Source organism: Sphaeramia orbicularis, chromosome 17 (assembly GCF_902148855.1).
Source record: "Sphaeramia orbicularis chromosome 17, fSphaOr1.1, whole genome shotgun sequence".
In the NCBI taxonomy this organism is placed as follows: domain Eukaryota; kingdom Metazoa; phylum Chordata; class Actinopteri; order Kurtiformes; family Apogonidae; genus Sphaeramia; species Sphaeramia orbicularis.
The window spans coordinates 16,228,902-16,243,027 of NC_043973.1; the positions used below are offsets into that span (position 1 = coordinate 16,228,902).

The window sequence follows — 14,126 nt, forward strand, 5'->3', positions numbered from 1 at the left end:
ATAGCTATGTGATAAATTTCTCCAATTCTTATCATTGAGTAAAATCTTTATATGGATGAACCAACCGTTAGAAATTTGAGAAACACTCAATGCTTCTTGTGAGAGTTGGCACACTTTCAAAATCAGCTTTTTTCTGTGCGTATGTAAAAAAAACTGAAAATGAATGCATCTGATTTTACATTTAATCTTTTAGCTGAGTGTAAGGAAATACTGAGATACTAAGCCAGAAAGAAATCAATCCTTAACAGATGCTCTTCAGACAAACTGAAAACCAAAGTAAATATTTATTTTCATTTAGAACAATGAATTCATGACTACACCTGAGGTTCTCTGGTCCTGGGGCAGCATACAGGCTTTGCATAAACTGCAGTATGGTTGAAGATTAAGTACTTAAATATTACCTTAAACACTGTAGACTCATGAACAGGGGAAGGTATGATGTGTTTTGCCCAGAGACCCAGAATATGGGTTTATGTTTACACAAAAGTGAACGACAACAGATGTCAGAACCGCCACATTAATGTTAAATTCTATATAGAGCAACGCAAGTAGTGGATGTGGGTCTGGCCGGTCATTTGACGTTGTGGAACAGCTTGTGTGAGACCTAAAAAGAGAGAGAAGAATATAATCAACATCACCTTTAAATAAGTGTCTCCCAAAACAAGTCATTCTAATGTCTGGCCGCTACATGAAAAGGTCAGATTGTCAAGTTAGTTCATTTACAAACACTTACACAGTGATCCCGTGCATGCAGAAAGTCAAACAGTTCTTCTGTGCAGTCCTCTTCAGTGTGGGACTTGGAGCCAACCCGGGATTCGCAGACCTCCAGACGTTCCCTGTAGTGCACACAGTGTTCCGTTTGCTCACACTTGGCTCGTATTGTTTCAAGGGGGTCCTGAGAGGAATAAAGAAGGACAGATTGAGAAATTTCACCAGCTTCTTCAAGAATATACTACATATATTTGACCAAAAAAAAAAAAAAAAAAAGTCCAAATCATGATGAAGGATTGTAGAGCCTTCTAATAACAAAATAAAAATACTACAGCAGCTGTGCGATAGAAAAACACTGGGTAATACATTGTGTTTATTGACCTTGATTTTATCCTGCTCTTTATTTTGCTGTGTCACAAATACTTTGTATGGAAATATTTATTCCAATTCATTCACTCAAAAGCCACAAATGCAGACTGTTTTGTTTACTTGTTATACTTTTGTGAGTCTTACTTTGTCATTATCGGTTAAACCTGAAAGAGTTGAACATTTTGCATGTTAGGTCTGTATTTATTTTTTACCTCTACAATACAATTGTACCATTAGAGTATTTCCTATTGAACACTGATATTTTGGACTTTTTCATATTCATTATGTTGGATTCATTTTAGACTTGTTTCCTTTTATAGCCCCCTTTTCCCTGTCCCTCAAAAGACCCTGCCTTTTGCAAGGCCATAGTTATAAATAAGAATGTCTTAACGCCTGGTTAAATAAAGGTTAAACACAGCTGAAACATGTTTCTGGTTTATAATAAAACACGTTAACTTTGTCAAATAGGATTAACTACCTTTTAACTGCCAAGTATCAAGTTACTTAAATGTAAAAACAAAACTAGTTCTTTCCATTTAAATTTATATCATCTGTTAATTCATTAAATTACCACATAATAAGCTATAATATGTAGTGTGCTGTTATCTGGAAATAAAATGTAGAAATATAACATTACTCATATCACACATTCCTATGACAATGAATAATTTAGCTTTTATGTATGTGAAGATCCAACGTACCACCATCTCTTCTTCCTCCTCCTCCTCTTCTTCTTCCTCTTCTTCTTCTTCAGCAGGAGCTTCTTCCTCCTGAAAAAGTGAAAATACCTGGACTGAATATTTTATAACAAATATAAAGACTGTAATGTAAACTTATGTCACCCACACCACATGTCAAATCATAACCTTAAATGACCCAAGTCAGTTTAAGGTAAACACAAGTCACTAAAAGCACAAAAGTACACAGTTTGAGATGTAATGTGCAATTCATTTAGGTTCAGTTTAAAAGGAATATCAATCGTTAACTTATTTTACAATGGTAGTTTAAACACGGCCAGGTAAGTTGTGCTACTCAGCAGAACTGGGTAGGTTACACAACAGAAAGTCACCAAAACGAATCATATTGGTAATTTTTTCGTACCTCGTCGTCGGGATCATCGTATTTGACCATCTTATTTTCAAACACCATGTTTACGGCTCGGAAATTTATTGAAAACCGGCTAATTACAGTATGACAGCGCTAACGTTTAGGAACACTGCTGTGCGTTGAGGACGTGAGGTCGGTCACAAGCCGGAAATGACGAAAGAAAACCGGATGCAGGTTTTAATTGGTTAGAAATTATGATAGAAGTTGTTTTTGTCCAATCAAAATCTTAGTTTTAAGACGACTCACCCGCCTACCAGATTCAGTAAGCGGAACGTTTGTTTGACTTTCAGAGTTAACTCGGACCATAAAACAGTTGCACGGAAAAATGGCGCTGTTCATGGATACCGGGCTGTTGTTGAGAAAAGTAAATAATTTAAGGTGTTTCACACCCAGACGAAACCGAGTAAAAGAAAAATGGGTAAGTAACCAACACATTTATGGATAGTTAAATGGATAGTAGTGAACATAGTCAGTTACAGTAAAATTAAGGGGAGTAAAAGAGTGTTATAACTGGAGGCACAAAGCAACTTATTGTAAACTACTACTGTATGGACACTACTAAACCATGTACCTTGGAAAATGTAGTTTTTTTAAAGCTGGGCCAAAAATGTTTGCGAAACCGACTAAATAACTTGTTACAGTTCGTAATAAAACGTAAAAGGAATGACACATTTTTGACCTCTATTTGTGCTTAGTAGTGTCTAAAATCTACAGCATTTTTTTCAGGTCCTGTACTTGTGTATACATGTAAAGGACTTAACATACTGAACTTGAGTATTTCCATTTTATGTAGCATTATATTTCTAATCCGCTTGTTTTGGGCTTTTTGGCCAGCTGCATTTGCCTGACAGCTTTCATTTTTTCATCCTCTTCTTGTGTGATGAAATCCACCTAATGGATAACAATGTTTGTAATAAACTCATGGATGAAGCATTTTATTTTCATGGAAAGTATTTGTCACGAAGCTGAAAACACGTCAGTTTATGTAGGCTCATGAAAAGTTGACCTTTTTAGAGATATGTAGTTCTCACATTTCTGCAGGTTAAACTCCCCAGTATTAAATGTAGGTCAAAGTACTTCAACCTTGAATGCAACAACATATCAATTCTATTTAAACACATTTGTAAGAGATTTTTTTTTCCATTTTAGTAAATGCTTTGGATGAGGAACGTTTACTTTTAGCGGAGTGTTCTCACAATGCAGCATTAGACCATTAAACTATCCCTGGCATGTAAGACTACATTAAATGTCGCACACGTCTAACATCAGTATTCTTGCCTCTCTTTGACAGGCTGCCACTCGAGCCAAATACCCTCCTACTACTCTGGCACTTCAACATTTTGATGCCGCCTATGGCATCCAGCTGGGGCACCTCTGGCCCTCGGTCCGAGCAGCTTTGCTCTGTGAGAGGAAATACGGAGCACTGGTCAACAATTTCTCAGATGATGATGTTCTGTCAGACCTCCAAGATCAGGGATGTAGGGACTTCATCAGTGACACAGATCTGGAGGGTGAGTATACAGTATGGGTAATGAGGTCATGGTGCTGAAGTGGGGTAGATGTGTGTGCCGTTACTTTTTGGAGTTCTCAAAGATCCAATGTCCAAATCCATCTAATGATTAAGATGTATCATTCTTGATACTTTGCACAAAAACAAAACTATATGCTTCACTGTATCTTTTTTTTTCTTGTGCCTTAAATGCCTCATATCATCATTCCCACAGTTCATCTGGAGCAAATATCAGCGGTTGGTGTTGAAGGGGAATCCTCTGATCTCTCTACAAAGACTTCTGACATTTCCCATCAGCAGCTGTCTCCTCTACAAATCAGTCGTAACATCAAGTGCTTAGTGTTTCCAAGAGGGGATATCACAAGATTCAAACCTGCCAAGTGAGATTTTTCTTCATTACTGGACTGAAATTATCAACAGTATTTGAATATATTTACCTACTGTGTGTGTTGGTTTTGCCTATAGAAAAACACCACCAAAAACAGGAAAAATCAACCTAGGGCTAATTCAATATGACAAAAATATCCTGTCCCTATACAAATAAGACCCAGAAAACAATACAAATCAAGATATATACAATTACTGTAAATCCATTCAATTGTCTATGTAGAATAACAACATAGAAGCTCCTGTTTCCTCTGAATTGTTGTATATGCTCAACTAATAGAAGGTGTCATTTTAAAATAAATGTTACATGAGATTCTATTATCACGTAGTATTCTCATATTGCACATCCCTGTAATCTTTTGTCATTTTTAGCTTGGTTAGCATCAATTTTAACTATATAAGTGTTTTAATAGTTCCAAGTGAAAATGGTTTATCAGATGAAATGGAAAAAATGGTCTTTATTGATGTTCCTTGTTGTCTTAAGACCAGACAAGTTTGGGTTGTTGGGTTATTACCTGATGGACGCTGCATCTGTGTTGCCTTGTCTCGCCCTCGATGTCCAAGAGGGTCACAATGTACTTGACCTCTGTGCTGCCCCAGGAGGAAAGACGCTGACTCTTCTTCAAACTCAGTGTTTAGGTGAATGAAACGCTAGAACATTTAGTAAAGATAAAGGCTGCCATTTTGTCTGTCAATCAGTCAAAGTTATACATCCATATTTTTCGTGTGTTTCAAAGGGTTTCTGTGTGTTAATGACTCCTCTATATCTCGAACTTTGCGACTGAAGAGGGTCCTCCACAGCTACACTCCTAAGCCATTTCTGTCAGGCGATAACCTACGTATCACCTCCTTCGATGGAACCAAGTGGGGAGAAATCGAGAGGGACACATTTGACAGGGTAAGATACAGCCAAATGCTCATCATTTTATTTCTTGTATCAAAATCGGGGATGAACTGATCCGATATTCAGTTTTTCAATTTAGCCGTTATTTGTGAAAGTTCCATCAGTATGTTGTCAGTGTGGAGGTTTTTTTAGGGTCAGTATAGGCAACACCAGTGTTTCAAGAGGTGGCATCAACACCACAAACCTTATAAACCATCTGTAGAAGCATCATGCAGAGGAATATAATGAATTTAATTAGCATATGGTAAAGTGCCACAACAGACTTTGCTAGACTTGATTGATTGGTTATTTTAACAATATTTGTTTAACTGCTCTGCGGCAGTCTTTATTTCATATTTTGGGACTATTTATGTTTACGTGTTCATGTTAATTGGAGGTATTATTTGCTTATTTATTCATTTATTTTTACTCTGCTGTAAAATTGAGCACAGTTGGTTTATGTTTGATGCATCTGGCCAGTTATTTCAAAATGCTACAAAAGGTTTTCTTTCCATTAATCTTTGTCCTCTGTTCCTTTCTCCACTTTCTACCACACAATTTCTATGTGAACATATATTAGAGTTCAGTTGTTAGTATCAACATTGCATATCATAACATTTTTCTGGTATATTGAACATAAACATTGAACATGAACATTGAATATTGAACATTAAAATAAGAATTGTTAGTTGCATCAAACATGAAAATGTATTCTTGTAAATGGATAATTTTAATTATAGAATAAAAAGTCCAAGATGATGATGATGATGATCCTGATCCTCTAAAGTCTTGTTTGTTCTTCAGCCCAAAGGTATTCAATTTATTGTCAAAGATGAGTAAAGAAACCAAAAAATATACAATGAAAGAGGGTGAAATTGATTTTTAAATAATCTTTTCCCAACAAATTACTCATTAACCCATAAAGACCCAGTGCTACTTTTGTGGAAGTTCCTAAATGAATTTTTCTCTAGATTTAACCTTTCTTTAGTGATTCATCACCAATTATTATCATGTTATCGTCTGTATTTTCATTTTTTTCATGAAAATCATGTATTTTCTTATAATTAATTCCCTGATCATGTAGATATTCATTAAAGCTCTGATTAAAGTTGAGGGTTGTTATATCAGAAACAAACAAAACTGAAGAAATAGTGAGTTTTTCAGCAAAGATATCATTAACTGAACATAAACCCATTGTCTCCATCCACTGTCATTGATCCAACTCCATGGGTTTTACTGGTGAATCAATGTTGTAAAAGATGACGGAGTTTCCATATTCACTACAGAGCCTCTGAACGTTCAAATGGGTCATATCTGATGACCATGAAAAGATGATAAACTGTATTTTACACCAATTATTTACATGTATTGATAGGATTAGTGATTCAGAAGTTATTAAACATTTAGATCAGCAGATGATTTGATCGGGTGGTGGATGTTTGGGTCTTTATGGGTTAATTGTTGCAGCTGTAATTTACACACTTATGTCTGTATTTATCACATTCATCTCAAAGTTCCACGGTCTTCTCCATCTTCCTGTTTTCATTCAGGTTCTTGTAGACGTTCCCTGTACGACAGACAGGCATTCACTTGTAGAAGACGATAATAATATCTTCAGTAGGAGCAGGACCGGCGAGAGGCGAAGGCTGCCACAGCTACAGCTGGAGCTGCTGCTGTGAGTGATAAAAGGGTTATTTTTACTCCAAACTCTGTCACCAACCTGCTGTTTAAGTGTCATTAACAATAGGGTTAAAACCCCTGCAGGGCAGGGATCGAGGCGACGCATCCAGGCGGGGAAATCCTGTACTCCACCTGCACGTTATCTCAAACGCAGAACCAGAGTGTGGTGGAACAGGCCATCCACCTGGCGCAAGAAAATCACAGCATCCACCTGCAGGTCAGTGAAGCACACATCATCATAACATCAGTATCAGACACAGTAGTTTAAAAATAAACTTAAGGGTAGTATGAAAATATGACTCATATCCTGGTATGAGTCATTTTATATCAAATAATGATGCATAAGATAATGAATAAGTAGTTGATATAAAATGACAACAATGAAAGACTTTTTTTCTAAATATATTTTGAGTTATATCCTCCTACTAATATTTTTGTTACGTAACACAATAATAATAAAAGGAATTTACTCATTTAAGAATTTTTCTCCATTTATTGTGAACCTTTGTGCACATTTTCACTTAGGCATGCAACAAAAACTAAGATATTATTGTTTAAAATGTAAGGACACAACTAGAAAGCACTCAACAGCAGTAGTTGTGAATAAACAGCTAACATTAAATCTCTTTGTGCTTAGAGTTTTTCCATAGCTATTGAAAGAGGTTACATTTGAGTTTATTGTGGAGACTCAACTCTGATAAGTTCCTTGTCAGAGTTTCCAAAACACAAGGAGTTTTTCTGTCAAAACTCCTTGTTTAATGTAGTTTCTCTGAGTCTCTGACCCGTCTTGATGTCAGGTTCACTCTCCCTCATCTGTTTGCGTTGCCTTCATGCACATTTCTTTCCTTCATCTGTGCAGTTAAGAACACGTGGATACAGACGTAGAACCATCACTTAGATTATGAAAACATATTTCCCATACAAAGTGTGTTTTATGACACAAAAGCATCAATGGCACAGCATAACACACAACATACAGTACAAAAGATCATAAATATTGGTATTTTTTTCATTAATTTTTAATTCTACTCCTCTTTTTAATCTAACTTATTTTTTAGCTATTTACACTCTGTATTCATTTATTTATTGTTGCTGTGGTTGTGACTGTTTCTGTGGAGCGGAGACCATATTTTGAATTTCCTCTCAGGGATTAAAGGTTCAGGAGACTTTCATGACCAATTTTTCATCAAATCTGTAAAACCTCAGTCATAGCCCAAGTATCACAAATCTGTAAGTCTTTCTGTGATTACTCACCTGAATCTCTTGCATTACAGTGAACAATTTCTTAGTGCCATCCACCATAAACAAACCGTGTGTTTACAAACAGAGCTGGGAGGTCACTCGGGCATCTTCGGAATTTTGTCGCAATGTGCATTGTGGGAAAGGGAGGTTCGCGCAGCCACCTGGCAGCGGCAGCGCAACCATATAGTATTATATGGATGAAACAAACACGACATGGAAACAGTTGAAACATGGAAACGGCTGGAGGAATATGCATAGAGGGAAGGGAGCTCTTGCCGTTTCCACATCATCTCTGTAGTAGATGCCGCCGTCAGGTGGCTGTGCGAACCTCCCTTTCCCACAATGCACATTGCGACAAAATTCTGAAGATGCCCGAGTTTCCTCCTGGCACTGTTTATAAACACATGGTTTGTTTATGATGGATGGCACTTCGAAATTGTTCACCGTAAAGCAAGAGATTCAGGTGAGTAATCACAGAAAGACTTGCAGATTCCTGATAGTTAGGCTATGACTGAGTTTTTACAGATCTGATGAAAAATTGGTCACGAAAGTCTCCCGCACCTTTAATAAAGTAAATCTATCTATGAACACTGAAGCCCAGATCACATGAATAAAGTGATCTTTTTTTTTTCTAAATCCCCCTCCAGGTGGTGGATCTGAAACCCCTCACACACATGTTTAGGAAGACCTTTCACTTCGCTCCTAACCTCCACCTGGGTGAGATGGTCATCCCACACTTGGCTGCTAACTTTGGGCCAATCTACATGTGCAAACTGAAGAGACTGACGTAGACTGTTGGACGCCGCGAACATTTATGGACACTTGAATTAATAAATTATTCCTTGTTGGACTAATGGACAATCAGACATGAACTGATCTAAGGTGATATTATAGTATGAGAGAAACCCCAACGATGGACAAGCTCAGTGACATAAGAGCAGCTTGGAAAGGGCTGGTGTCATGAAGGTGTTTGGTCAGCAGGGTTGGTTTTGCTCAGTCTAATGCAGACCTGCATATTGTACAGTCCGTGGGGCACATGCAGCCCAATAGCTGACCCTGACTGGCCCACATGAGGTCACTGGCAAATTAAAAGTTGATGCAAATGTATATCATCGTAATAGATACAAACCAATACAACGACACTGCTTTATTTTGAAGGATCTGCTAAAATGAACAGTTTTTTTTCACATGCTTTCCATAACTTACATAAGGCTTATGCAACTGATCTGTTTGTTGGTGAGTTTCAGCCCATGAAGATGTCAGCTAACTCCAAAAAAAAGAAAGATGATTCAGAATGCAGAGTTGTTAACAAGACATGGACTTCTCAGTATTTCTTCACTGAAGTCAGAGGTAACGAAAAAAACAAAGTACTGAGATATGCAAACAAAGCTGGATGCATTTATTGTTTTTATGTAAAGTTAATGTGGAGCCTGGTTTTGCACATTTCAAAAATGTTTATGTGAATATTCATTAAATAGTTGTATTCTGTGCTCCATATTTTCATTACCATTGTATTGTTTCATTTCCTGTTTGTATAGACTTATATATTGAGCAGAGCTGTGAGTTTATTGGTCCGGCCTTTAACAACTGTCAAAGTTTCTCATTTGGCCCCATGAGAAAATGAATTGCCCACCCCTGGTCTAATGCACACATTGCCAAACGTTTTCACTTCAAGACCCAAAAGAGAAATCTGGCCTCTCCTTAGAAAGTAAACAAAAATATGTCATTACCGTAGATCTACATTTTTACACCATTTTCATCTTGTTGCATGTTTGACTTTGAATATTATTTCTTGTTGTGTCAGTAACATAATACTAATTCGTTTACGTCTTATGCATAGTTTTTGTCTTTTACATCATTTTCGTCGTCTTATGTCTTTTAAGACCGAGGCGTTTATGCATTTCACATGGATTTGGGTGAGGTCAACGTTTGCAAACTCCTCCAGACAACACCTCTGTTTTATGTAGGAAAATTAATGCACATATTATACTGTGGCAACCCAATAAAAATATCAGCTCTTGTCAACTCTTAATAGGGTTCGTACAGATGCTTGAAATCCTTGAAAATGCTTGAATTCTAAGATTGTTTTCAAGGTCTGAAAAGTGCTTGAATTTTAGTTTAAGTGCTTGAAAGTGTTTTTATATTAATCTTTGTCTCAGTTCCAGTGTGTCTAAAAATGTCAAGCGGCTTCTCTTTTTTGGATAAACCCTTGTGTTCGTCAATTTCAAACTTTTTGCTATTATAAGACATAATTTTAGATGTTCATAGCATAATACAATGTACATCACTGTGATAAAAAGAGAAAAATATAATCATGAGTTGATGGAAAAAATGTGCTGGAAAAATTTTAAAATGGCTCTTAAAAGTGCTTGAATTTGACCTTGTGTACGAACCCTGTCTTAAGTTTGGAAAATACATGATGCAATTAATGTAAACAGTTGCTCAGAATCCTGGTCCAGGGTATTTTAAGACTAATGATCAGTAACCTGTGGGCTATGATAGCAGTGGCACAGACTGACAAAAAGAGGAAATCACTGGCCAGAAATTGTGGTTGGTTTGTAGTTTAATGACATTGTATTATAATATGTATTACTGATTTATGATTCATGATTATTGCACTGAGGTAGGATCAGAATTAGATTGTTCATTAAACAGAGGATGGTGGTTATTCAGTCAATTAACAGTACATTTAACCGCTTGTGGGTAGAATCTGTATTTGAGTCTGTTTTTTTTATTTTTAGAGTCCTGAATATCCTTCTGGAGGGAGGGGGAGAAGAGGGGGTGTAGAACAGGGGTGTCAAACTCATTTTTAGTTCAGGGGCCACATTCAGCTAAATTAGATCTGCAGTGGGCCGAACCAGTAAAATAATAACATAGTATATATAAACTGTCAACTCCAAGCGTTTCTCTATGTTTACAAGTGAAAAAAGTTAATTTACATAAGGAAAAGGTTTATATCTGAAAACTATCCTTTCAAACAATGTGGAGTAACATGAACAAACTGAAAAATAAGTGTAATTTGAACAATATTCTGCTCAGTTTATCATTTACACATGTACATTATAACTTACAGATCACGGTGGATCTACAAATATACAAAATATTTAGTGACAGGCAGAATATTGTTAAAATTGTACTTACTTCTCTTGAGACATTTCAAGTTGTTCATATTTGTTCAGGTTATTCACTTTTTTTGTGAAATTATGCTTTGTTTTAGTGTAAATACATGAAAATATTTACATTTACGAAGAGAAAAATTTGGAGTTGTCATTATTTCTATGTTATTATGATCGTATTTTACTGGCCCTGCTCACTTGAGATTGAACTGGTCTGAATGTGGAACCTGAACTAAAAGGATTGTTAATATACTCAGTGCCAATGAAAATGCAACACTTGAAGATTCTTATATTTTTTTAAATCGATGAGGATTTTTATTCCATAAGCTCTTTGGAATTAATCATAGGCCATTTCTATACAGTAAAAATAAAAAATCACATCTAAATTTGTTGACCAAAAATAAGGATAAAGTAAGAAACTCATGGACCCCTAAAACCAAAAGTCACAAAGCGGTCCCGGAGGTGCTGCAGCTCAATGTAGCGATCCTGCTGTGGCGTGGTCACACGTGCTCGTCCAGGGCGAGGTCTGTCTGCAGTTGAGCCAGTTTCTTCATGCCTCTGTTGCATCCTGACTATGGTGGACACATTGCATCCAAAACGGCGCGCCAGCCGCCGAGCAGAGATTCCGGCCTCCAGGAGCCCCATAGCATGGCATCTGTGGTCACGTGTCAGTCTAGGCATCGCTGAGTTATTGCAAATGATTTTGGTGCTTTTCAGCTTGGCTTTATATACAGAACATGACCACTCCTTAACTGACCACAATTCCTTAAGTTGAGCAGTTCATTGCTGAGCAATGAGAAAAACAAGTCTTATGAATGCAGACAAGTTCATTCAAGCATGACAATAGCTCAACCCGTCTCAGGTTGTTAAGAAATTGTCTGGGATTATCTTATACAGGTGAAACTTAAACATATTGATGCAGCTCAGGAACAATAAAACACATTCAAGTGTTGCGTTTTCATTGGCACTGTATATCTTAGTGTAATTTTTGCATTTCACAAATTCATCCCAGGGGCCAGACTGGACCCTTTGGCAGGCCGGATTTGGCCCCTGGGCCGCATGTTTGACACCTGTGGTGTAGAGGGTGTGAGGGGGTCTCTTATTTATTTATTTATGTATTTATTTATTATTATTATTATTATTATTATTATTATTATTATTATTATAGTGATTTGAAGTGGTACCATTTTTACTTACTTCTACCTAGAATTCAAGGCCAAAGGGTCCTAGTTAAGAAAGTAAAGAATAAAACAAACGTGTCTTAGGCAGATTTTTATTTAAGCATCTGTCTTGTCCCATGGTGACTTTTGGACTTCCTGTGTTACATTTATTTGCCTGTAGGTGGCAACAACAGCTAGAGATTAAAAGCCCTTCCTTGCATCTCCTTTGTCCACTAGAGGACACTAGACATATATCTGTGAGGAGGGGGGGGGGGGGGCAGGACTGGTGTGCATGTCCTCATGTGCTCTGTCAGATGGACTGAGTTGAACATCAGGATGACTTTACTCAGACACAAATTTCACCAATAATCACCTTCTCTCTTTTGCCCAATTGAAAATGGCTTTGACTTGTTCTCTGGTTATTCATCAGGTTTGATGGCTTTGTCTAATAATGCGATATGTGGGTATGTACAAAGAGGAGGTAATGAGCAGGCAGGTAATGACTTGTCTGACCATTTGGTTTTTCACATCTGATTCTGTCTGCACCTTTCATTATGAGCTGGATTGTCTCTGTTTTGCATCCACATCACTCAGAGGTGAAATGTTTCCTCTTATCATAACCTAATGTGAGTTGAGAAGTGCCTCTTTTTTCCATCACACCGCCGATGACCCTTTATGTTGTCCTGGCCCGCCAATGTACCGTGAAAAAGGTGTGTGTGTGTGTTTCTAATGAGTGGGGCATGCGAAAGTGTCATCCACATCCCACTGTCATTAAGCTGCTCCAAGTGCACGAGCTGACTCCCATCCCTGTGCAGGGATGGACGGCAGCCATGCGGCTCCCACATGAACATTAAAGAGGCAGCACAGAGCTAAAATGGGACGTCTCGCCCTGTTTTGCCCCTGCGCTTTTTTATTCCACAGATGAGTGCAGATAATTTTCTGTGCGATTGTGAGTGATTACTGTATTACTGCGGTAAAAGGGGGATGTATCGGGGAATGCAGAGGGAATTAATGACACATAAAAACTATTTTTGTATTGACTGCTTTCGTCTCCAGAGCCTTGAATGGCTGTTCGCATATCTTGTGATTACCTAAACGTATTGTAAATATGTGTTTCCTATGGGCTCTTACATAAATTTACATGTTTTAACACTCAGGAGACGGCAGACTGTTAGAGATGAGTTACTCTCTATTCTGCCTGTCTATAGACTCGACTGGCTGCCTGCTTTATTATTGAATTAGCCAATGAAGCGCTGTGTATTTGTGTCCCTGTGTGTAAGCCTGTGTTAGACAGACCTATTCTGTGTATTAGAAAGATGAACATTATGGATTTAACTACACAGCCAAGCCTCTGCTAGGGTTTCATATACAATTCAGAAGCTGCATTTTCTTAATAAACATGCAAAACATTGTAATAGCCTTACATTTTTATCTTTTATAACATTAGGTTAAATTATGACAGCCATCTTTTAAAACGAACCTGGGAAGATTTAACTGACAGGAGAAGGTGAACGAGGCTACGAGTCTTAAGATGAACGTATTGGAGGTTTCAGGTCTTCTTATTATATATGAGTGCAGTATCTGCAACTAAATGAAACAGTCAGCTCTTTTTTCTAGGACTTTAAAGCACAGATTCACTATGGATGGCTTAAATAACTTCATTTTTATCTATATAGTGCCTTTTGAAACTGAAGATGGCAAGTGCTTTACACTGTAAGCCCGGATAAGTTGAGTTTACTTAAAAAAAAATTAAGAAAAGTGGTTTCCTTAAAAAAAAAAAAAAAAAAAAGAAAAGTAATGATTAATGAACTTTTTAAGTACATTTAACTTACATGTAACTAAGGTTGTAAGTTAAATGTACTTAAAAAGTTCATTATTCATTACTTAATTTTTTTTAAAGCAACCACTTTTCTCATTTTTTTTAAAAGTAAACTCAACTTATCTGGGCTTACATTGTGGTG

General features: G+C 37.1%; 2 protein-coding genes across 2 annotated transcripts; one reads left to right on the forward strand and one right to left on the reverse strand.

Moving 5' to 3' along the window:
• Nucleotides 1-260: 260 nt before the first annotated feature.
• Nucleotides 261-2,325, reverse strand: LOC115437983 (cytochrome b-c1 complex subunit 6, mitochondrial-like). The gene is made up of 4 exons (XM_030161409.1): nt 2,182-2,325; nt 1,782-1,850; nt 734-895; nt 261-604 (listed from the first exon to the last, which is right to left on the reverse strand). Exons 1-4 carry the CDS (start codon nt 2,227-2,229, stop codon nt 572-574), a joined length of 312 nt encoding a protein of 103 aa, XP_030017269.1. The 5' UTR covers nt 2,230-2,325; the 3' UTR covers nt 261-571.
• Nucleotides 2,326-2,497: 172 nt separating this feature from the next.
• nsun4 (NOP2/Sun RNA methyltransferase 4) lies at nt 2,498-9,202 on the forward strand. Its single transcript, XM_030159432.1, has 8 exons — nt 2,498-2,605; nt 3,479-3,698; nt 3,912-4,077; nt 4,569-4,723; nt 4,822-4,982; nt 6,518-6,642; nt 6,732-6,864; nt 8,537-9,202. The coding sequence occupies exons 1-8, from the start codon at nt 2,513-2,515 to the stop codon at nt 8,678-8,680; spliced, it is 1,197 nt and encodes a 398-aa protein (XP_030015292.1). The 5' UTR covers nt 2,498-2,512; the 3' UTR covers nt 8,681-9,202.
• Nucleotides 9,203-14,126: the final 4,924 nt, after the last annotated feature.